This window comes from Mustela nivalis (genome assembly GCF_964662115.1).
Source record: "Mustela nivalis genome assembly, chromosome: 3".
In the NCBI taxonomy this organism is placed as follows: domain Eukaryota; kingdom Metazoa; phylum Chordata; class Mammalia; order Carnivora; family Mustelidae; genus Mustela; species Mustela nivalis.
This window is the reverse complement of record NC_139022.1, coordinates 123,200,385-123,224,771: the sequence shown is the minus strand read 5'-3', so window position 1 is coordinate 123,224,771 and position 24,387 is coordinate 123,200,385. Positions and strand designations below refer to the sequence as shown.

General features: G+C 52.7%; 1 protein-coding gene and 1 long non-coding RNA gene across 3 annotated transcripts in view; both read right to left on the bottom strand.

Moving 5' to 3' along the window:
• Positions 1-24,387, bottom strand: part of SLIT3 (slit guidance ligand 3) — a gene marked incomplete at its 5' end in the record, with an annotated part of 594,733 nt that overhangs the window by 71,292 nt on the left and 499,054 nt on the right. For both annotated transcript variants that reach the window (XM_082724113.1, XM_082724112.1), the window contains 4 exons: positions 5,828-5,902; positions 6,885-7,035; positions 16,849-17,012; positions 18,232-18,375. In XM_082724113.1, coding sequence (XP_082580239.1) covers positions 5,828-5,902; positions 6,885-7,035; positions 16,849-17,012; positions 18,232-18,375 — 534 coding nt within the window. The remainder of the gene's footprint in view (positions 1-5,827; positions 5,903-6,884; positions 7,036-16,848; positions 17,013-18,231; positions 18,376-24,387) is intronic.
• On the bottom strand, positions 10,233-16,200 carry LOC309861318. Its single transcript, XR_014309866.1, has 3 exons — positions 14,972-16,200; positions 13,686-13,850; positions 10,233-13,112 (listed from the first exon to the last, which is right to left on the bottom strand). It is a non-coding gene; the product is annotated as an uncharacterized lncRNA (long non-coding RNA).

The following is a 24,387-nucleotide window of genomic DNA, read 5'->3' as shown; positions in this document are numbered from 1 at the left end:
CAGTCTCAGGAGCAAAGAGCCTATCCATGCCTTGCACAAGCAATGGTGTTCTGTGAATGGTGAAATCTGGTGGTGTAGACGGAGCCTGCTAACCCTCTAAGCACACTGAGGATGTCAGGACCCAGGGCTCACCAGAGATGGATAGGCTGGCCCACGGTCGTGCTGGGAATGAGAGAGGTGAGGACGCGGCTCCAGGTCACGGTCCATGTCCCCACCCACAGAGCCCCTGGTGCTTTTGCTTCCCTCACGCACCCGTGCACAGCTCTGGGCTCACCCATGGCAATCCCAGGGGGTGAGGCCTCCCTCGGGAACTGGCTCAGAGCCAGTGACTGGACCGGGAACCCATAAGCTCAACACCAGCTTGCTGCCTCCTTCCCAGACAGGGCACGGCCGGCAAGGCGATGGCAGTGCCCATGCCTGTGTGCAGGTACAGAGGAAACAGCTGGAGCCCCGTCGGCACCCTCAGCGCTCCTGTCTGGCCCTGCTCCCCTCTGTGCTCCGTCCTGCTGAGGAAACAAGAGCAGCACTCCTCAGTGCCCTCCCCCCAGGTCTGAGAGGGGTGGGAGACTCTCTCACTGGACTTCTGCCTCCCCTCCCCCCCCACTTCCTGGCTGTCCTTAAACTCAGCCTTTTCTTTTCTTTTCTTTCTTTCTTTTTTTTTTTTTTTCTTTTTAAAAAATAAATCCTGGTAGTCCTGGTCTGGGAATAACCCAGGAATGAAGGTAGCGCACAGGGGAGACTGCAAATTACCCCCAAATTAGACACAAGAGGAGAGATAAAGGCTCCCCCAGTAGCTGTAACTCATACGAACGCCGGAGGAGAAGGATTTTGCTCCAGAGAGTTAGGCTCCGTGGGGAATTAAAGTCCACAGGACGGGCAATGAAGATGAGTTAAAGCAACCATGAAGGGGGAGCACTCCCATTTCCTGACATCTGTTTCTTCAAATGAGCAAAATTAACATCACATTACTGTAAGGTTTGTGAATTGGATTTCCTCAGGCTGGGAGAATGGAAAACATACGGAGAACAAAAAGGGAGGGGATAGAATTTTCTAGAAGACCAGGCTGTGGCTGGCTCTCCATTCATCAAAGCACTGCTCAAAACTACAGGCAGCTTGGGGCAAGCACGCCACACACAAAACGAGAGCATCCGGCTTCTGTAGGAATTCTATCTTACTCTCAGAGTACTATCTTCCTGAAGACACCCAGATCCCAGGGACCACAAAATGTGAAGCCAGGACCACTCGGGCTGGTGGCCTTTCCTCAGTTTCATATCTATGAACACACCGGAAAGAATACAGTTTCATCTTGGCTTTGCCTCTGATGAGGATGGAATCTTACATTGAAAGGGCCCAGCCTTGGAGACTCCCACGTAGGTTCAGGAGAAAGTTCAGAAGGGCAGTTGTCCTGATAAACCCAGTGTGTCCCCACTGCCTCTGCTGGCTGTCCTGAGAAACAATGAGGCCCCTGCAGGCTGGGGATTTGTCTGGCTTCCCCTGGAAAGCCCGAGTTTGAGAAGGCAAGCCTGGGCCTCTTCTAGCCCATGGCTTGTAAGACAGCCCATGCACTCTGGCAGCAGGGAGGCATCTGTAATCCTGTTTCAAGCCCAGTCCCAGAAGAAAGGGTAGTAGGGAGAGAGCTAAGTGGATTTTGTTCTAGAAACTGAGGATACTGGGTCATCCTGGAGCACACACTCTGCATGCTGTCAGGGCAAGGGAGGTCCTGTCTACCCTTTTGATGAACCTCTCCCCGGCCAAGGTGGAAATTCTATTTCAAGCTGGGGTTGAAAGCTCAAATGTCCATAGGGCCCAGGCTGGTGACTTAATGCAGGAAGCAGGTCCAGGGGGATAGCCAGTCCACAAGCCCAGTGACCAAAAAAGCACTTGTCCTTACTTAGTGGGGCAGCTGCTCCTCATTTTAACTTAGCTGGAGACATTTGGCCCTGTTCTGCTAGGTCTTCTGCTTTTCTGAGAGATCCCAGAAATTTGGATTTTTTTTTTTTTTCCCGTGAACACTCCTGATTTTTAAAGGTGGGCAACAAATTCTCTAAAAACACAACTACTGCCAACAAATGTGCCTGCATGTACCTGATTTTGGCTAGAGGGCTGCCGGGTTTCTGCCTGTGGCTGAGATCCTCCTTCCGTGTAAGGACTGACCTAGAAGTCTGCCTGAGAGGCCGTGACCACAGTCTGAATGTGACGTCATTTGAAAAGTCGTCCCAATAATCCTTTTGGGTAATGGCTTATATATTTTTTCTTTGGCAGGGGTGGAGGGAGGACATCCCTTAGTACACATGATATTCTTGGAGATCTCATTGTTCCAACAAGACACGTCACAGTCCTTGAGGAAGCTCAGCAGACTTGGCTTTAACCTTACTCTGAGCCAGCTGGCCCACTACCTCTATAGGGATGTGGGGACAGCGACGGGTCCCAGTTAAGACCCTTTACTTAACAAAAAGAGCTGCCATCAGGTTATTTTAAATACGTGGTTGCAGCCGGTGGCCTTTGGGACCAGATCTGTTCCTTTGGCACTTGCCTGGTTGGCTAGTGCAATGAATATGAACTTATGCCCACACATGTGCACACACACGGGAGTACTGCCTTCAGATAGTGAAGGCATTCCCCAGCCCAACAGCACTGTTACCACTCCTGGCTCCGCTGCTTGACTTTTAACCTTGGATAAGTTACTTAACTTTCTGTGTTTCAGCTTCCTTATTTGTAAAATGAAACAATCTCAAAGCTTTTTTGTTTTTCTTGCGAAGAGTTACATGAATTAATATCAGTACAGTCTGGCACGGAGTGAAGCGTCTCGTAACTGTTAGTGTTTATCTATTTCTATTACTATTATTATTGCCATGCACCGAGTTCCTTTCCACATCTGTGCTACTCTCTGGCTCTTGGAAGTATCTGAACTTGCAACTCCTGTTTTAAATATATAGCTAGCCACCTTGGTCACTCAACCCAGATGTACTCCTCTGTCTTCCTGCACCTTACCATCCCAGGTCCAAGGTCAGAGGCACGTCTTTCAACAACCTCTTCACACTTATTTCTGATCCTCATCATAACTTACAAGGAAGGTAGATTTCTTTCTACCATGCACAACTGTAACTAAGGCTCAGCAAGGTTAAGGGTATTCCTGGGGTGACACAGCAGGAGGGAGATTAAGCTGAACTCAGAACAAATGCAGGTTAGGCCTGCACCTGGATTTCTGGCTGCTACGGGGAATGTCTGGCAGCCCAGACCTTCGAGTTGCAGCACAGCAAACAGTGGGACAAACCCAGCGACCTTTGCTTCTTTCCGCGAGAACCGGGTCTGTGTTTTGCCGCAGTCCCCACCACTCTCTTGTGCCTTGGATGCTGAGGCTGGGAGTTGGGGGTCACTGAGCATCGTGTTCGTGTGGTTGTTTTTCTTGGTAAACAGAAATGGTTCTCTATTCTCCCATCCATGTCACAAGGGGGAAGACAAGAGAGAGATTCCAAGTGTGTGAATCTCATCTCACAGGGGAGGTTAATGTCTCTCCAAGGAAGCAAAGACTACTTCATCCTGTTTACTATATTGTTGTGTACTTGGGCAGCCTCACTCATTTTAATACCTGCCTTCTAGGCAGGGCAGTTTCTCTGCTGAGGTTTAAACCAGTACGCCTTTCTCAGGTTTGAATGAAACACGACATTTCCTTGCAGGAGATGGAGGATATCTGTGCTGGGCCTCCGAAGCTTGACCCTACAGACAACCACAGTCCTCACCAGGACCTACATGTGTCCTTCTCTCCTCTGTGCCTTCAGAGTGCTCCTCTCCTGCTCGCAGTTTACAGAGCAATCACTGAGGCCACAGCAAAGGTGGTGGCTGTGGGCGGGGAGGTAGGGAGGTGCAGCACAGGGCAGGGGAAGGCCTTTCTCCTTCTGGTCTGCAGGAGGCTGACGGGTCGAAGAGTGGAGCACATGAAAAAGGTTTATCATCAGTTCTCATTATTCACGTAGTTATAGTCTGAAAAGTCCTGGGAAAACTGAATTAGGGAATGCCAAACCACAGCTCCTAGGAGAAATGCAGGGTTATGTTCCTGTGAGCCTCTGCTCACAACACTGTCATCCGCTGATCAGTACATAACCTTGCCTGACGGGTGCTTCTGCTTGTCGACATCTTATTTTACACATGTGGCTGATTTACTGACATTGCGCTAACGGCCCATAGCACCAGTCCTCGTGTCTGAACAAAGCTAAGTAATGCACGTGTTTTCTCCACGAGGTCGATCACGACCTTCCTATGCTTCGGAAGGCTAGACGCCGCAGTATGTGTCCAAATCATCAACAAAACGCATAAACATGCAAAAAGATGTTGCACTAAATATGCTGTGAAAAGCACACTAGTTTACAGTCTGAGAGCTGAAACAAGAAATCAGAGCACGGCCTTGTTCGGTATCAGCTGAGAACAGGCGTGCAGGACAACTCAAACTCCCCACTGTTTTGTCCATGTCTACAAATGAGCACAAAAACACCATGACTATTGATTCTGAGATGACAAAGAAGTTTCAGCGAGTAAGTGAATTAGCAACTATGGGATTTGTGAATGATGAGGCTTGATTTGTATTTCCTTTGTTCCAGAGGCAAACCCAATGCTGGGGCCAGGAGGTGTGGAATCTGGGGTGGGAGCAGGGAGAGGGGCCGAGGAGAAGGGAATCAGAGGGTAGAGAGCCCCTGCTTGTACGGGTACCTCCACGAGGGTCCCTGGGAAGGGAAGATGAGCGGAAGCAAGCCTCACTGGACACTGCTGTGATTACGGATGAACCCCAGTGTGAGTGCCAGCCCCGGCGTTTATTGGCGTGTGGCTTTAAAGAAGCCCTGCCAGCTACATCCCCCATACAAAGGGCAATGTGAGGCCAGCACTGGGCAGGTGTACAAGGACGACATGAGATGATGCGCATGAGGCAGGGAATGTGGCCTCTGGCCCGGGACAAATGCTCCCTTAGCTCAGCCACATGATTCTTGTTTGGCCCAAACTCGGAGGCAGGGAGAGGGTTATGTGGATGGGCAACTCTGGCACTGGAGAAGCCAATGCAAGCATGTAGGCCCTCTGCCTGAGGTCAGGCTCAGGTCAGGGCCAAGGACACTTGGGCTGAAGCCCCATGTGCAAGACGGCTAGCACTTCTGCTCCAGTGTGCCTCCCTGATGCCTCTAGAAACCATCTAAAAACAGAACATTTGTCACCTTGTGAAAAGTCCTAAGTGCATTGGCCCCTAGACTCTTGGGTCCCATTGCTGGTTCACCTGACTTCCTCTTGCCACCCCTTAGGGTAGAAGCTGGAAGTGGAGGATCAGGACGAGCAAAGGGCGCCTGGACTGAGTATTGGGGCTAGTGCTGAATGGACACTCTGCACAATACGTGGCAATTTAAAAGCAGTGAAGTTTTGGGGCGCCTCAGGGGCTCAGTCAGTTAAGCATCTGCTTTTATGACTCGGGTCATGGTCTCAGGGTCCTGGGCTCGAGCACCGCATCGGGCTCCCTGGAGCCTGCTTCTCCCCTCCCTCTGCTCCTTCTCCCTTTCCCCTCTTACCACTCCTACTTTTTCTTGCTCTTTCTCTCTCAAATAAGTAAAATCTTTATTAAAAAAGCAAAACAAAACCCAAAACAGTGAAGTTTCATTTGGGTCTGTCTCTGCATGGCTATGCCTTACTGTCCTGCTTCCAAATACATGCCTGCAGCGGGGGCAGGAAGAGACTGGGAGGGGTTGGAGCAGAGGGTGAGGGAGTCACCGGGGCCCTGGCCTTCTGCTCTAGTCAGCAGCACAGACCCTGGCCAGGCCTGGAGGCTGCTGCCAGGTGCTGGAGGCTGACTTACATTTTCCGCAGGTTGGGCAGCTTCCTGAAGATACCAGTGGCCTCGAGAATGGATATCTCATTGTCGTTCAGTCGCCTACACGGGAAACAAGCAGACGAGGTGGTGGGTTAGCCGGGGAGGGGGGCGTCCCCTCCGCCGCCCTCCATGGAACCCTCCCCAGCTCCCCCATGGCTTGACCTAAGTAGCCACCTGGCCCTCACATTCAGCCAAGGTCAGTGGAGCCAGGGAAAACTCAGGGAGAGCAGCACGAGGGCCCAGGAGGCTGTGCCTGGCCGTGTGCTTCTGTGATGTGTCAGGTGGAAGGGAACGCTAGCACGAGCACCGCTGATCAGGAAGGCTTCCATCGTCCATGCAGGGCTCACTCCCTGCAGGAGTCAAGGTGAATTCCGTGCTTGCATTCTCTTGCTTGATCTTCTTAAACCCCTAGGAGGCAGGCACCTCCCCCCCCCCCATTTTACAGTGAAGCATCGGACACCGAAGTCTGAGAAGCACCTTGCCCAGACAGAAGAAGGTGAAGATAACGGGAGCCAGATGTGGGTCTGACCATCCCGCACGTGCCACGCCCTCACCCCTACCGCGCTGTAGCTCTTTAGCTCTCCTGCTTCTGCACAAACGAGCACACCCTTCCAGTTACGAGAGTAACCGGAGGCTCAGATACACCTCATCGTTCCAGCATCTTCTCGACTTTGACAACTATTTACCAATTACGTGATAAACTTTCAGTTACGTGATAAACTTCGTTAAGGACCTGGAGGGACTGTCTGCTTTGCGCAGTGTGGAAGCCGATGGGCCTAGCACCGTGCCTGGCTCACAGTGGGTGTTCAGGAAATGTCTGTAGAATGAACTAATGGTCTTTACTTTCGAGGAAGCAGTTTCAGGCAGTGTTCAGTAGGGGGTGCCTGGGTGTGCATCCTCTGCTGAGGACGTGGAGGATGGCCAAGGAGCACTCGGGGGACTGAGCTGGGAGGGGGCTGCTCCCAGAGACGCCACTCTGGCTGGCTTAGGGTGACAGGGTGCTTGGGGCCGTGTAGGGAGTTCCGGCCCAGGTAGTACTTACAGATCGGTGACGTATTCGGGGAGGTGGCTTGGGATGCGGGCCAGCTTCTGGTTGGAGCAGTCCACGATGGTACCCTCGCAGCGGCACTTCTCGGGGCACACGAGGTCCATGAAGCACTCACTGCTGAACCTGCTGCGGTAATCCTCTGAGCCTGGGCGGGGCCAAAGAGGGCAGTCAGGATCACCCGGGGGGCCCCGGCCTGGGCCGAGATTATGGGTAGTGCAATTGGGAGACACGTGGTGGTGATGGTGGGGGGTGTCCCAGGCATAGACACAGCATTGTCTTCATTTGTGACCACCCTCCCACTGTCCATTTGGCCTTTGTCCCTCATTGAGTCCTCTGGGAAGCCAGGCTCAAGCTCTGTGGGCTCTCAAGCTTTTGTGGGTCATGAACCTCTTTGAGAAGCTGATGCAAATTTATGTTCTCAGAGAAATGCTCCTAGGTGCACATGTGCAGAATTTGGGCTACAATTTGGGGTGGAGAGTACTTAGTTCTGATGCCCATCATTTGGGGACCCTCTAAACGTTCATGAAAATCCCAAATGAAGAGGTTTTTGATGGCATTTTGATGGGGGCTGTGTCGGGGAGTGGGGACGAGGTCAGGGAAGGGGGTCACAAACTCAGTTCTCCTCAAGCAGCTGATGAAACAACAAAGGAGACCCAGCATATGGAGGTCAACGACCACTGACCCCAGGTCTCAGCACTGGGAGAACAATAATGAGGGCTGCGGACCTGGGACGTTGGAGCCCAGGGCCCTAAATGCGTGGGAATCCTGCCTGAGGATCCTCTTTAAAATCAGTAATAGCAATATATTCATACTTAAAAACCGTCAAGACAAGCACAACTCTTGGGAGGGTCCAAGTGATTTGTCCCATCTCTGAGAATAAGGTTGGTTTAACTACAGTGAAAGAAGCCAGTTCTGATGAGCTAAGAGTGGTTGGAATGAAGATTTATTTATTTATTTATTTATTTATTTATTTATTTATATATTTTTGCCATCGAATCTCTCCTGAGATCGCACAGTAACAGCAATGAGATCAGCAAGTGACGTCTCAGGACAGGCCCGGGGTGCTGCTTTACTGATTAGAAATGATCCCTCGGCACCCGGGCACACCTTGTGAGACCAGCAGGCTCAGCGGCGGTCACTGGGGAAGCCCTGGTTTTTCCCAGCTGACAGGGGTCAACGGTTCATTAGCACCGTGCTAGGCACAAAACCCAGGCTTGGTCCACGTTTGTCCGGTTGTGTAAGCAGGGCGCTGCCAGCACTCTGGCTGTCCTGTATGTGAATGTGCCCAGAGTGTTTTGGAGAACGTGAACATCATGGGGTTGCTTAAGGGCTTGAGGCGGACCTTGGTGATCTGATCCGCGGTAGGGCCAGTGTGGGCCGCTAGCAGTGCAGAAACTTTAGCAGTCGTGGGCTTGTCCAGGCTCTGGCACTTACTAGCCTCCGCCCCTCCACGTGGGAGATGGGGGTCTTGGACTTGCCCCCGCCTTGTGGGGATGGTTGTGCAAATGCAAGGAAGAGCATGACAGTGGAGAGGCTCTGGGGAAGGGAAAAGAACTGCATGGACATTTGTGATCCTATTACTGTTATTTTCCAGAACCTAGTAGAACATTTGGCCTATCGGAGGCCACTAAAACATTCGTGTAGCTAGTGATCATAGCTGACTTTTACGGAGCATGGAGCACGAGCCGGGCACTATTCTTCAAAATTCAGATGGGGGAACCCATTTAGTCCTTGTAACACTCTGAGATTATTCTGACTCCATTTTACAGATGAGAAGACTGGGGCCCTTGGTACACGACAGAGGGACGAACCCAGGCAGGCAGATACCAGGGCCTGTGTGACCAATACAGTGCTTTCCTGCAAATGTGCGGGATTTTTGACAAAACCTTCATCCTGGTCTTTCTAGGACTGATTTTAGAGTCCAACTTGGCAGAGGGAGACGGAACAGCGCTTTCCTGCAGGGGGCAGTGGGAGGTAGGAAGCAGCCATCTTCCACGCTCATGGCTTCTCACCCCTTACCTCATCAATTTATGCTAATCCCTGATAGCTGATGAACTTGGTGGTCTCTGATTCTGAAGTGAGACCTTCTCCTGAAGATGGGATCGGAGGCCTGGACCTGTCTCCTTTCCCTCTTTGCCCGTTCCCACCCCTTCCTTCATCCCACCTGCCACCCCCAGGCTTGTGTGAGCGAAATCTGTGCACGTATCCCCGCAGTTCTTTGGGCTGCTTCCTAATCCAATGCATTATGCAAATCTCTTGCCCTTGGCTTGCCGGCATCCATCCCACCGAATAACTCTGACCTGGGCCATCTTCCTCCAGACACATCAGCGTGCGGAGTCCTGGGTGAGTTTCATTTTGCAAACCCTGCTAAAAGACAATCCTCTCTTGTTCCCTGCCGGTGGCTCTACATGGTGATGGCATGGACGGACACTTCGTACGCAGGCATGATATTTTTCCTTTAGAAGGCGCCTACGATGGAATCCTCGCAAAGTAGAGGAACCCTGAGCGCGGATCAAATTTTGCCTTTGAAAGACAGGAGGGAGCACGGTTTGTTCTTCAACAGAGCAAGCCTGAAGATGTACACCGGCTGGGCTGTGGCCGGGGACTGCGGCCGATTAAATGCGTTTTCATTTTAATCAAGGTGAGAGCGTCTGTAGTTAGCAGGAATCGCTCTCTGTAGTATAGTTAGATTATAACTGGTGGACCTCTGCGATGGAACCGCTGACCCATTTTAATGAAATGATTTTGCAATTAGATTCGATGGACTAATATGTTCTTTCCAACATTTCCCCCCTGCTGTTTTTGTTATTGCCCTGCTTTGTCATAACGAGGGGGTCGGAGTGTGGTATTTTATAGGCGTGGGAGCCAGAAATGTTAATAACGGCGTTTGCCCAGATCCCAAAGAGTTCCTTCCCCAGCCAGAGCCAGCCTGAAATGCCACCCCCAGTACTTCATATTTCATTACCCAAACTACCCAGGGTTTCTCGGAGCCATTTGTTATGCCTAATGCTCATAACTACCCAAAAGTATTTTTAACTTTTCCAGAGCTTTAAAAGTCAATTTCAATCTCAGTGCATATTTGTCACTGCCAGAAATACTTAGTAGGAGGGGAGAAACTGAACGGGCTGCGGCTGCTTCTCTCTGGGGCGAGTTCAGACAGCGGAGATCTCAGAGGACTGGAAGAAAGGCCATAAAACAAAACGACGGTCATGGGAGAGCTGATGTCATCAGGCCTCTCGCCAGCTCCTGCCCCTGAAGCCCTCCCTCCTTTCTGCTTGAAGCTCAGAACAACGACACTTGGTACATGATCACAGACAAGCTTTAATAGTCGAGGGGGTGGAAATCCACAGCACTGTGGTTTTATTACAAATCCCTGCCCTATGGTGCTTTCCCAGGAGAGACCGTCTTTGACATGTGTATGGTCATGGGACTGGGGCAGGTAGGGAGCCACAGCTCCCATTCTTTGGATGGCCCTGGAGGCTGAGGCCAGCGCTGGGCCCTGGACGGCTCCTGTCATTAGCAGTTCGATTTGCATCATTCTCTGGGCAACCCGTTTGTTGAATGAAAGTCACCTATTTGTTGTCATCTGACTACCACAGCCCTGCCAGTGCACGTGTCCAGAACTCTCCTCTTCTACCTCCAATATCCCTAAGAGGGGTAGGATGAAAGGAGGAAAGCAGCAGAAAGAGGAACTGGGTTGGGGGGGGGGCGCAGTCCATCAGCTTGAAGAGAGAGTCATGTGGACAAGCAAAGGGTCATAAGTAATGACTGGAATCAAGAGAACATGGCTAGGCGCACAGTTACGGGGTCACAGGCAGAGGCTAGGGGATTAGACACCCGTGGCTGGAAGATGTCCACTGCTTTCCCAGGACTTTGGTGATCAGTGGGGCAGACAGCTGTCCTCGTAACCTATTCCTATTAGGATCGATGATGGATGCAGCCATCTGCCTGAGAGCAGAGGGAAAGGCCCATGGCCTATGGCTGGGCACTGCCCGCCTGCAAGTCTGCTGCTGCAGAACCAGGGAGGTGCCCAGAAAGGTGCCATTGTAGACCCACACCAGAGGCCCAGCCCCTGGCATGGTAGGCACAGCTCTGAGAACCCAGAATGCCTCCCCTGTTCAGGATAGGGAATTGCTCCAGGCTTGGGGGTTTGTTCTGTACCAAACGGATCTTGGCATGTCCACGCTGGATAGGGGAGCCACTTAAATACCGTGCTCCTTGCTCGCCTGCTTACTCACGTTTTCCTCTATTAACAGAAGCGAGCTGGAAACGGAGTGGTAACATAGTTTTCCCACTCCCTGTCAATTCAAGTCAATCCTATCATTCTTTTCCTTTTTATAATTCGAAGCAATGGGTTTGTCCACAGCTGAAAAGGCGGAGTATTATAGCTGGAGAGAGCAGCCATGTGACCCTGGCAAGTCAGGTAACCTCTCTAACTTGGTATCTATCTGCTTCTGTGCAATGGGCCTTATCAGCTTGTTGTAAAAAAAAAAAAAAAGTAGATGGAAAGAGTTCAATCCCTGACCTATAGTCAGCACTCAAGGTATGGGGAAAGCACCCAGAGAGGCACGCAGGACTCTTTGGTACTCAGCAACAGCGAGGCCCTGGCTCTGAGGGGTGACCTCAGGGAGAATGAACCAAAAACAATCTTCTAGTTACACTAAGGATTTACCAAGAAGCAAACAGAATGGCAGGTGCCACCATCCCTTTATTGTCAGAGACAGCTGATTTCTGCACAGCCCTTGGGGGCATGGAATTAGCACCATGTGAGGAGCCCAGCACCTAGGTCACCAAGTCAACTGTTCTTCGGAGGTGAAGGACACGGACTAGACTTCAGGCTGCATGGCAGGGGGTGGAGGGCTAGGGCCAAGGTACTCATGAGGAGTGGGGGTTGTGTTCAAAAGGAGCCACAGGTTAAATCCAAAGTCTTAGACTCATGCCACTTTCACCCATTCTCATGCTCACATGCATCCCCAATACTTCCGATAAAGATGGTGGGTAGAAAGTGGGTCACACCAGTATGACCTCTGGGTTAGCTACCACTTGGGAAAAAACCTTGCGCTGGGACCCTGCCATGAAACCATGGGGCATATGCCATTGGGGGACCTGTTCTCTCTGATTAGAAGAAAAACAGTGGTTTCTGAGCTTTGACCTGGACTTTACCCCTCGGCTGGCATCCAATGTAGCTCTGGGGGATGACGACTTCACCCGGGGTAGGAGATGCGGATATAGATCTTAGCGTGTCCCCAGTCAGCTTCTCCGTACCCGTTTCAGCCCATATCTGCTACCTGGAGGTGGGGGTGCTCTGGGACTCCTTCGAGACTGTTCCCTCCCCCACACCCCCCCCCTTGACCTTTGTGAGGCTAGACCGGGACAGGCGGGTCTGGCGGGTGCTGGGCTGCGGTGCTCCAGAGCAGAGAAGAGGTGTCCAGCGGTGGCGGCGGTGGCGGCGGGCCATGCTGCAGGAGAGCGCGGTGCTTTCCGCGGTGCTTGACAGAACCATGTTCCGTTTCCATCGTTCCACCACATGGTTAGATCAAGCACAAAGGAAAGCCCCGCGGCGACCGGTCAGAGTCAAGGTCAGGAAGCAGCGTCAGAGAGAGGACAGGAGCACTCAGAGGAAGCAGCGTGGAGAAGCGGAAGCCGGAGCAGGCCCCCACTGAGCGTGATTAGTACCAGGAGCAGGGTTCCACAGGAACACTTCTGAAGACCGGAGCCCCACCGCCTTTGTAGCCCGTTCCCAGGGGAGATACAGGGGAAGGGGAGAAGAATGGGCGGGACACTGTTAGAAACCTCTACGCAGAAGGAGCAGGGTACACTGGAGCCTTCCCAAGGGAATTATGAGCGCAGATGTCTCTGGTCATATCACAGGCCTGCACTGAACCTCTAAATCCCACTCAACCACACCATCCATCTGCCCAGATATCAGACTTAGCAGAAGCATCTTCCTCACGCTCTGCAACACGTCCGTCCCCAGAGCCGAGTGGATCTGTAGCAGTCTGATCTCCCGGCCTCTTTAATGAAGAGACAGGCACAGCTTCCGGTGGGCTAACAAAGCCGCAACGCTCTTCTTCAGGAAAAGCGCCTTTGATATTCCACACCTCAGGAGTCTCCTCAGGACCCTTCCAGGTGCCCAGAAACCCTCGGGCTGACAGACATTCATCCCAGATGACTCGACGTATCGTGGTGGGGTGGGTATGGCATCAAAAGAAAATACAGGACCTTAGCCAGGGAGAAAGACGGGGAAGCCGATGGAGCCCTGGGTTTGGGACTAGGAAACCTACAATCCCGACTGTCTGCGAACACTGACTTTCACAGAGGGGGTGAGCAGTTCCCATCAGGATGATTGGCCTCTTTTAGAATAAGAGAAGGAAGGGGAGGGGGAGGGCACCAGATTCTAGGGTCCTTCCTGATTTCCAGATTTCCAGGGATGGAAGTGGAGTGGGTGGAGGGTCCAACAACCAACTCTTTCTGGGTGCCGCGGGCCGAGGTGAGGGCACCCAGCCTCCAGATCCCTATCCACAACAGATCAGGGGCAGTTTTTATGAACTTCCTCCCAAGCCACTGGGAGGACATGTGTCTATCTTGAAGAGGCCAGAGTCGGGGCCCAGGGACTGGGACCCTCCCTATTCTTGCCCTCTGACAGGAGAGACTGAGTTGCTGCTCCTCTACAGGGTGCTTTTGGGACAAGATGGTGCATCTCGCCTGTGCATACATAGGTTGTCTGCAATGGTTGGTCAGTGGGTCAAGGTCACATCACAGCCCCAGATCTGACCTCTTTCAAAGCCCTCCCACCTGACCAGCAAGAGGCAGTCACTGCAACCTGGTCTCAACCTTGCTTCGATCCCTGGACATGCAGGGCTCTGCCACACTCTGGTTTGGGGATTTCATATTCCAGTTTGATCAGAGCAGGGAAAAATCATCCCTGCTTCCAAGCCTTCAAACGTGCTCTTTGATTTCCTTCAACAAAAAGAAAAGGGAAGACACTGGAGAAAATTTTCTCAGTACATCAGAGGTGCTGGGTTTCAGATCTTGCAAATACTACTCTCTAACCTCGGACAATATGGTTCTGCTGTGCGGGCCTCCATTCCACCATCTCTGGCAGGGACCGGGCGATTACTGAGTTCTCTAAGACTCTTAACGCCCTGAGTGGGGTCATGTCTTTTGCCTTCTCTGTACATACCACATCACCACCTTCCGTGCTTTTCCCCGTGAATTTCTTCTTGCCAACAGATCTCTACACACAAAGGGAGGGGGTGTGACGGAAGACGGGCAGCATCTTCCAACTGCCAAGGGCTCCCCTGGGGATGGGCTTGGGGTCCCAGCCAGCCAGACAGTGCCTTTTCAGGGGAACTTAATCCAATGGCCAGATGACCCCAGCTGGCAGTGTTCACCTCTAACCCGATATTGTTGCCCAAGGCGGCGGATGCAGCTGATAGAGGCAGACACAGGGCAGCTGGGAGCCAGACGCCCTGCCTAAGGAGGGGCTTCATGGGCTGCAGGAGCAGCTCTCAAATTGGATTCTAATTACATCAGCTGTCTTTGCAATGGGGGTGCTTTTAAGGGAAAGTAAAACACAGTTATTATCTGTCAACTCCAGTATATGTCACCTGCCCCTCCTTCTTCTGGAGCTTCCTGGAAATACAGAGCTTTGGACCTATGGCTTCTGTATCCCCTAAAGCCAAGGGAGGTCTGGGCCCCAGTGTCTGTCAAAGCCCAGGCCTCTGATGCTCCCCAGTAGCTCTCTCTACCTCTCCTCTCTGCAGCTAGATGAAATAATAGCACACAGAACGTTCTATGTCAGGCGTCAGCTCTGACATTCTCTACCTTTATAGAAATAATCTGCTTAGTATTGATTATAAAAAGGCTTTTAGACAGGGTCAGTCCAAGAACCCTGCACTTCTGTTTCTTTTTACAATTTCCAACCACTCCTGCCCTCCATAGGAAAAGCAGCCAGGATCTCTCCCATACCAGCGTAGGCAGGTAGGGGCAGAACAAGAGAACGGGGTGTTATTGTGTCCTGGGTCAGGACTACTTGGTCTGTCTGCACATCCCCCCTGCCACCCCGAGTCCCAACCTACAGTCATTCCTAGGCACTTGTCCAGATTCGGTCCCTGGGAGATGCCGGTCCTAGGACCCTGGGCTGATTCCACTCCTGCTCTGCCCCCCAGAGTCTTGGCATCAACCCGGAGCCTTGACATCACGATGGAAGACCAAAGGGTTGGGGTCAGCAGGTGGTACCCCGTCCTCCTCTGTGTCTTACTGCCCCTCTTCTGCAGCACCACTGCTTGTCAGAGCTAATAAACTCAGCCCTGGACAGATTTGGAGAGGAACAGAATGGGAAGAGGGAATAAGAGGTGCGTGTTATGAGAAAGGCCCTGGGGAAGAAGGGCTGCTCTTCAGGAGACACCTCTGGGCTGGGAGAGGGTTTTCCTCCCAGAGATGCTGCTGGCCCCAAGAAGGAACTTTAGGAAGGGTTGCAGAGAGTGGGGGGCAGGCCATGAGACTGTGAAAGGAGTCACCCAAGCAGTTGGACTGCCTTCCCAAATGTTCCTTCTCTCCTACACGCTGTGCAGCATCGAGGAGTCAACCAGACTTGGGGTCTGGTCCTCCCTCCGGCATCTGCTTGCTATAACTGTGGGGTGGGTGCCCTTTGACCTCTAAGGCCCTGGCTTCCTCAGCTGCAGAAAGGGGACCCCTCCCCGCTGAGCTCAGAGGACTGACTAGTGGAAGAACCAGATCGAATGAGGGGCACTCAGCCCAGAGTTCATCACTGGCCAGAAACTGCTCTTGTAATTGACATTGTTATTCTGTGGAAGACAAAGTGGGACCAATACCTCATTTGGGCACAGAGTCCCTGTGGTACCGCCAAGCCCTTTCCAGGTATTAGTTGCTGAAAAAGCAAATGGCTGAAGTTTACCCCTCTGGAGACATGGACTAAATGATCTGACTTAGCGGCCAAGAACAACATGAAAGAGGCAGAAGTCTGTCTGCTGGTCTTCTCCTGGCCACCAGGGCCCACGCTGCCCTTCTCCCCCGGAGAACTCGCTTCCATAAGATGCTCTTGGGCAGGAGAGAAGAAGGGCTCTTGCTGACACACAGATTGTAAGGGCTCGTGCCAACCCCTCAGCCCATCATACACAATGCAGCATGGTGATTTTTTCCAGCAGCAACTGACACACATGGTTGGCATTTTTAACGGCCTGTTCATCTAGCTCCTGGATCAAGGACAGCTACATCTCTTTCCAAGATGAACCAAGAACTCCCCTGCCATTCCCCCCTGGTATCTTTCCCGGGTGTGGACGGGAGGAAGGTTTCCAGAGAGAGCTTGGAAACGGAAGGGCAAGGCTTTGCTCTCCCACCGAGCACAGCTCTTTGCTGTTCTCTTCATACGCAGAGTCCACCAATCTAGGGCAGAGGAGTTAGCCTGCAAAAATGTCCATGAAATCTGTAACAAACTCTGGCCTAAGGGCTGTACCAAAGGTGGTCTCAGAAGGGACGGGAGGCCCCCCAGATTACACGCCGCCTGCAGCCTCGCCTGGGACATATTTATTTCCCTATCTGCCATTTGGGGAGCACATCTTGGGAACTAAAAGAAAGTAAATCATGGCCTCTAAAAGGCACATGGGCAGAGACTGGCCTTCCCCTAGCTTCCACCTGGCCCTGGAGATGGGCTGCCACCTGGGTTCTGTCTCTCCTGAAATTGTGCACCCTCCTCCAATGCTTTTATTGTGTGTGTGTGTGTGTGTGTGTGTGTGTGTGTGTGTGTGTGTTTTATTTTAAATCCATAAGGTAATTGGTTTTCTGCAGGCCTAACTGAATTTCCCCAATTTAATTTGCAAAGATGCTCCCTAGGAGCCATTACAGTGCTTGCTGTCCTCCAGATTGGATTACTGGCCTCTCTGGGGCTGCTGTGCTCTGAGTCGGAAGGTGGGGCCCAGCCCCTTAACCTGATTACCTGAGCAGCGGAACTTCTTGCTCTTGATCTGGCCGATGCGCTTGTTGGCCAGCCGGCGTGGGCTGCTGCAGCGGGCTCCGCTCGTCTCGATGGGGTTGTCCTGCAGGTAGTCGGCCAGCCACTTCAGGTGGCAGTCACACACAAACGGGTTTTGGGCCAAGTGGCTGCGAGAGGGAGGAGAACGGATCAGGAGTGACCCAGGGTGCCGTGCTCCACCACCACCTTCCTGGTGCTGGGCCCCTCCCTTGGGGGGGGCAGCAGGGAGCTGAGCGGGGGAGGCCTGCTGTGGGCCAGAGACTGTCCCAGGTGCAGCTGGCAGCCAGCTGGTGGGGGTGGCGTATGGAGGGGGGACCATGTCCCTGCTCTCCTGACTCAGGCAGGACCCACCCCTGATCTCGCCTCGGACCCACACCAGTTCTGATGGGCCACATAACGTGGCAGGCTCAGGGTCTGTCCTTACAGCCGCCCAGATTGGACTTCTTCAAGCTCCATAAGGCCAGGCACAGAAAGCGGCTGGCATGGTGACTGGCACATGGCGGGCGTCCCACACATAGGAGTGGGTACTGCTGCTCGCCTCGTCGCCGGGCCAGCACTGTGGTTTGGCTTCCTCTGGCTCATGAGAAAACCCTTCTCCGCGCCAACACGGTGCTCAGCACGTGGTTGCTGTTCAACATATAGCGGCTGTTCTTAACACTTTATCAGCACCTGCCTCTGGCTACAGGGAAGTGCCAGGTGACTTAGAAGGTGTCCAGAAGCCCCAGGTTCAAGGTCAGGCCCAGGCTGGGCTGAGATCTTCCCAGGTGTCTTGTACCTGACGGGGTGACTTAGGAACATCTGCAGAGCTCGGGAGTGGGGAATTGCTCCCTGAGGATGGAGGGGAAATACTCCGAGTGCCTGCACCAGAGCTTTGGTTTTGCAGGGTGGTGGTGGGGTGGTTTTGAGGGGGACAGGACTGGGCTATCAGCAGAGACGGAGCCGGCTCAGAATACACTGGCCACAGTGGTTAAGAGAGCAGGTGAGCTGCAACTCTGCCATTCATATCCTGCTTCTTACTAGCTGTGCAACCTTGAGTAAGTTAACTTAACCTCTCTGTGCCCTGGTTTCCTCACAGAGAAATGAGAGATCATAACAGCACCTACCTCAAAGGGTTGCTGAGGCCTAAAGTTCTGACTACAGGGGAAAGTCCTCAGCAAGGTGTGGAGTACCAGGGGAGTGCTCGGTAGGGGTGAGTGAGAACCACTGTTACTAGTCCTTCCTCACCGCAGGCTCTAGACCTCCTCCTGGACATGCTCACTTTGCCTTCTCTGGGATGCTCCGTGTGTCTGGGCGTCTGGGGTCACTTGCTTTCTGGGCACGTGCTGCCTCTTGCGGGGGTGTACTCACAGGGTCTGGATGGCCTGCAGAGGGGCAAAGAGTCCCTTGCTGATGGTCTGCAGCTTGTTGTCATAGAGGGAGAGCAGGTTGAGGTTCTGCAGGTCCTGAAATGTGTTCACGCGCAGACAGTTGATCTTGTTGGCATTGAGGAGGCTGCAAGCAGGAGAGAGGCCAGTGACTCTGTAATCCTGCCACTTCCCTGTGGAGCAAGGCTGTGCCCACAGGTGACAGGCTACAGACTCCACGTGCGCCTTACAGCCACGGCCCCTGCTGCTGAGAGTGGGTGGTGGGGGTTGGAGGGGGTGTTCCTGCATCCCTGTGGCCCCTGGAACTCCACACACATCTGGGCACCTGTACACCACTTAGCATGGGTGCTGCGTCACAGGCTGAGGTCACCTGGAGCCTTCCCTGTGCCTTCGCGGGGGAGGCTGGAAACAGCATGGCCATGCTTTCCTTTCTGCTTTAGAATGCGGAGCTTCCAGGAATTGCAAAAACAATCACTGGGCACCATCGTGCTAAAGCTTGCGTTGATTGACGAAGGGCAATTTTGACTCAGAGAACTCCTTGGAGTGCTTCTGAACCACGGGTCCCGCTGGAAATCTGATGGCGGTCATAGGCCCTGCGATCTCCCAGAAAAATACACCCATGGGTGAGCATCCTCCCTTTGATGTGTGTGCACACATGCACGCATGCGGATGGAACCTCGTGTGACCTGACCTCTGCCCTGTCCCTCTCACCCACGTACACACGCTCATGACACTTCTGTTCCTCAAACACCCCACAAGCGTTTAGCCCAGGTCCTTTGAACACACTCTTTACCCACTTTCATCAGGCGGTTCCTTCCCCTCTTCTGGTCTCAGTGTGGATGTCACCTCCTCGGAGAGCCCGGCCCCGATCCCCTCATCCACAGCAAGGCCCCCAGGCTCCCCACCATGGTGTCCCATAGCCCAGTTTACTGTCTTCGTAGCAAGCGTCTCGATTTGTGATGGACGTTCACTGCTGCTTATCATTTACCTCCCGCCTATGATGACTATAAGCCCCGATGGCACAAATGACATCTCTTTTCTTCCCTTTCTTCTTAGTGCTTCTTAGTGACTAAGAAATACACCCAACCCCATCCACAACTCCAGGGGGCCACAATCCGGTGAGGAGGCACCCATCTGCCCTGGTTTTAGAGCCTCAGACCCCTCCCTCCACCAAAAACAAATAAGCAAGCAAACAAACAAGCAGCACTAGAGGAAGCTGCCTTTCCAGAAAAGCTCTGGTCCAGCACAGGGGATGCTGTGAGGCTTCTAGGAGCATCCTCCAGAACAGGGTTGGCAAGTCAAGAAAATCTGAGTCCTAAGAATTTCCCTTATAATGTTAGACCGACTAGTTGTGCCCTCTTAACTGGTGTAAAATCAGTTCTCATTCCCTCTTTGATCGAAGAGAGGGTGGGGAGAACTAAACTAACCAGTAAAAATGTTAAATTTTTAAAATTTCCCTTTTCAAGGCTGGCTCAGTGCTTCTCCCATGGGGGAATGGCCCAGGAGACTCGTCGTGGGCTGGCTTGCCTCTGGAGGCCCAGACACCAGGGTCCAGGGGGACTGGAGTTGGTGATGATGAGGCTGCCCCCGGGAGCCCCGTCATCTGTGCCACGGCTCCCTTGCTGCAGGCCCGTCCTCCCAGTGGGCCCCCTACAGCCTGTGTGTGGGCAGGCAGCTGCAGCAGCGACAAGGGGAAAAATGCCTGTTTAATCTGGCTAATAGTGGGCAGAGTCCCAAGGGTTCACACAGATGTCCTCCTGGAGGAAAGCTCTCACTACTAGAATATTTTTCTTGTTTTCCAAAGTGCTTTCCTGGCATCCCATTGTTCCCACGGTAACCTGGGCAGATGGGCAGGGCCAGCCTCCTAAGTATAGATGAGAAAATGGAGGCTGAGAGTGTGGTGGCTTGGTCAAGGTCACACGTGTTGCCAGGGAGCATGCTGGAGGCAGTTACAAGAATTGAGGTCTCTGGAGGGTGCACTTTCTTCTTTATGAATGTCTTATACACCCCACCCATCTGTCTATCTCCTTGGTGGCAGGCCCCCAAGAGTTTCCTGTGCTTTGTGTATGACACTTCAGTCAAGGTCATTCTCCAAGGAGGGCACCATGGAGAAAAGCTGGAGGGACCCAGCACGGCCGAGCGCCCACAGGGAGGGAACGGACCCGTCACACAGGCTTGTTTGTATCTGGTTTGCTTGTTTACAAAGAAGAATAAAGTATGTGGTGAGAGATTTGTTCCAAACCTTGATATTCAGGGCCTTTTGAGGACATCACTTTGCTAGGAAACATTGAACAATTCAGGAAAGAGACCAAGTCAGAGGTCTGATGGTCTGAGGAGGGAACACCCCCCCCCACACACACACACACAAGATCTTACAACATCCCACATGCAAATCTGTTTATTTACCCTCCCAGTGTTTTAAAATCAGGAAATCTCTCTCTCTCTCTCTCTCTCTCTCACACACACACACACACACATCAGATTTCTATTTCCTTTAGAAAAAAACTTTTTTTTAAGACGCTCTAGTAATGTTGCATACCCTGGTGGCCACGGAGTGGCCATCCCCCTTAGATAGGACCGCTGCCCCCTTTGCCACAGTCCTCACTGGTCCCTATAGTACCTTTCACTAGTTTCTTCTCCCATCTCTCCTAAGTGGGCACTCATTTTGGGGACCCTCGTGCGGATGAGCGAGCCCGGCTGCCGCTCTGGGGAATGCTGGACGTCGGACAAGGACGAGGCCCACAGGGAGAGTGCCATGGTGACCTGGACCTGCCTTGAAAGGGTATCCCAGTGGCCTGCTACTCTGGCCCTCCTCACTCATGGGAACTACTGAGGCTTCTTGTTACCTGCTGCTTCTAGATGTTTTAGTGTGGGATGCTAGCGCCAAGACAGGAGGCATCAAAACAAGCCGGGCTGGTGGAATGACCAGGCAAAGACAGCATGAGGTGCTGAGCACGTGAGGAAACGCAGATGGGCACAGTGTCCTGGTCACTCGTTCTCTCCCAGGATGCCTGCCTCTAAGGCAAGACACGTAGGTGCAGGGAGAGATAAAATTAAGTTGCTTATCCAGATTTAGATGCTGGGGACAGTCTTGCTGATCCCTAGCTCCAGCAAAATCTGAAAACCTGTCATCCTGGCCTCTGTCCTTTGGGAGGAAGGTTGGTGGCTACTCAGCTCCATCTGCCTTCCACGGGGGGACCTCTGAGCTACCTGGTACGCGGACAAGAGTTGGAGGGGAATTAAGAAAACACACTGGGATAGAGCAAAGAGGTAGTAGCTATCCGGAATGGGGTTCAGCACTTCCCTAAGAAGTCCTGAAGACAGGCCTTCTCAGTATTTCACTGGAGGGACTGGTTCTCCCTCTTTCTCCTTCAAGGCTGCTCCATCTGTCCTGTCCCATGACATCACCCCCCTCTGAGGAGCAGCCATGTAGCTGCTGGTGGACGGATACTGAAAACACAGTGTCATCTCTAGAGATACCACTCTGTGTGGCACTAGGATTGTCCTCACTTGGCTGGAGAGGAGACCGAGGGTCAGAGTGGTGACGGCTTTGACCAAGGTCATCCAGTGATAAGTAAAGGGTCAGCCTGACTTCAGACTTCAACTCTTTCCACCATATAATATCCAACTGTCTTTTCTGTGCCCATTGGAGGGTGCTCCTTGACTCTGGGAGTGGCTGTTTTTGCTAGCTTGGAAATGCACCTGGGCATAGAATGCACCAGGTGGACATAGGCCTTGCCTCTTGGTTGTGTAGAGGTATCAGGAATCCTGCCAACTCTTAGGAAGGACGTGGCACCAAGCTGTCAGAGATGGGACACTCTTTGGGACACTCACCAAATTGCCATTGGCACAAAGTGGCTGGTTCTTCACCGAGGGGCTCACACATGTACAAAGCAGGGTTCCCACTGGCCAGCGATCATTGACCACATGCTGATTTGGGAGCTGGTATGCATGGCTCCCCTGAATTCTCACTCCACCCTGGGCAGATCAGGGGGCAGTGATGAAGCAGAGACAACAGTGTCCCTCATGCAAGATGAGAAGCTCCAGGGTGCCTGGGTGGCTCAGCTGGTTAAGCGGCTGCCTTCAGCTCAGGTCATGATCCTGGAGCCCCAGGATCGACTCCCTGCTCATCGGGGAGTCTGCTTCTCCCTCTGACTTCTCCCCCTCATGCGCTGTCTCTCTCAAATAAATAAATAAAATCTTAAAAAAAAAAAAAAAAGAAAAAGATGAGAAGCTCCAGCTTGCCTCTAACTCAAAACTTTGACCTCCTGACTTCATCCCAGCTTAGTCTGTTGGGTCCAGGGAATCAGGAGCTGGGGGCATACCATGCTCATAAATATTTCCCCCCAAAGCATATTGAACCACTTTGTGGGGCCACCTCCTCCCAGAGTCACCTGCTCCCAGGCCCACCTCCCAAAGGGCCTCAGAGGTCTCATAAGCAAAAGAAGAGGGGGACTGAGATGGTCAGGCCAGACGAAGAGCAGGGCCACATGACCCTACCGGTAACAAGCACGATGCTCAGCCAGGTACCCTCCAAAGCCCTTACAAACACGAACTCATGAATCTCCACACATTCTCCTGCAGGACGAGTGCCATCTCTGTGTGACCGATGACACCACTAGGACAGAGAAGGCTTAAGTACCAGTGACCAAACTTGCACAGCTAGTAAGTGTAGGCTGAGAAGTGAACCCAAGCTATCTTAGCCCGAAGACTTTGCTCCCACCTAGGTGCCACCCTGATGCCCACAAAGGGGCCTGGGGAATCACCTAATGCCTCTGGGAGGAGGTGGCCGAATGTTCTCCGTAGAAGTTCCCACGGACTTTGTGACTTTGTGATGATTCTGCAATAAAATAAAACAAAACGAAAAGCGCCATGCTCCCCTCAGAGGAGATTAAGGAGAGTGGGAGCGCACGGATATCGCCTTCTACATTTATTTCCAGCATGAGCCCTAACGAGGCCCTCGGCCGCCCCTCTTCTCGGAGCACGTTCAGCTTCCACATATGTTCCGTGTCAAGAGGTATTAGCACTCAGCCCACTGACTAACCAACGTAACGACGCTGCTGAGAGATAATCCTTTCCAGAGCTGTTGCCTTCAGAAAAGGCAAGGCTGGAAGCAAGCCACTGAGAACCACAGAGAGAGAGAGAGAGTGTCTGTGTATGTGTGTGTTTGGGGGTGGGGTGGGGGGTGAAATACCCTGAGTCTGTGTTCAGGAGGGCCTTGTGACTCAGGTCCTTCTACTAGGGGACTCGGCCTGGCCTGGCCACAGAAGTCCCAGCTGCTCTCCACATGGGGAGCAGCTGGCAGCTTCATTCCTTCAAGGCCCAGGTAGCACAGGAGAAAGAACCACGGCAGGGAGATGAGGTCCGCCCTGATCGGTGAAGAGGACCCACCATCCCCAGTTTCCCTAAAGAAGCCAGTGACACAGAAGGCCACCGAGCCCCCAGTGTTTGCCCCTGTCCTTGCCCACATATCCTCAGGGAAGAGTCCCATGGAGCTCATAGGCCTTTGCCGCAAGGTTTGGAAAACACAAACATCTGGAGTTGGGTTTACTGATAAATCGCATTAAAATCACCTTGGCAACTCGGGCAGTCCACGTGTTGATTCAGTGGCCCGGAGCTAACATTCTGGGTGGCATTTATATTCTCCACACCTGCCCACGGGTCTGTGGCAGACAGCGGAGACATGATCCCTCCTACTTCTGTGGTGCTTGTCGGGAAATGCCCTGAGCATGTTCAGACCCCACAGTGCAAGGTTTTCTCAGAAAACTGGTGCCAAGAAAGAGTAGGGTGACCCCCTTCCTGGAAATAAGCGAAACCCTTGCAGGAAAGACCATGGGACAGGAAGATGGCCCAGGATCCTGCCTTGAGGGGCAGGGTAGGGGGTGGTGCTTTGTGGGTCCCCCTTTTCCTAACGCAAGGCTGGGGAGTCAGTTTCTGTCTCATAAACGCTCAGACGCAGATACACAGGAGGGGAAGGGTGGTACCAGCAAGGGCCTGGCATAGCCCTTTCTACGGTTCCTTCTTAGAAGAGCTCTCCCTGTAAGTATTTACCACTATTACACACGGGCATAAACTATTAGCGAGGACACCAATCTGGGGAGGTAGTTCGGACCTCTGATGAAGCTGCTGGGCACAGAGT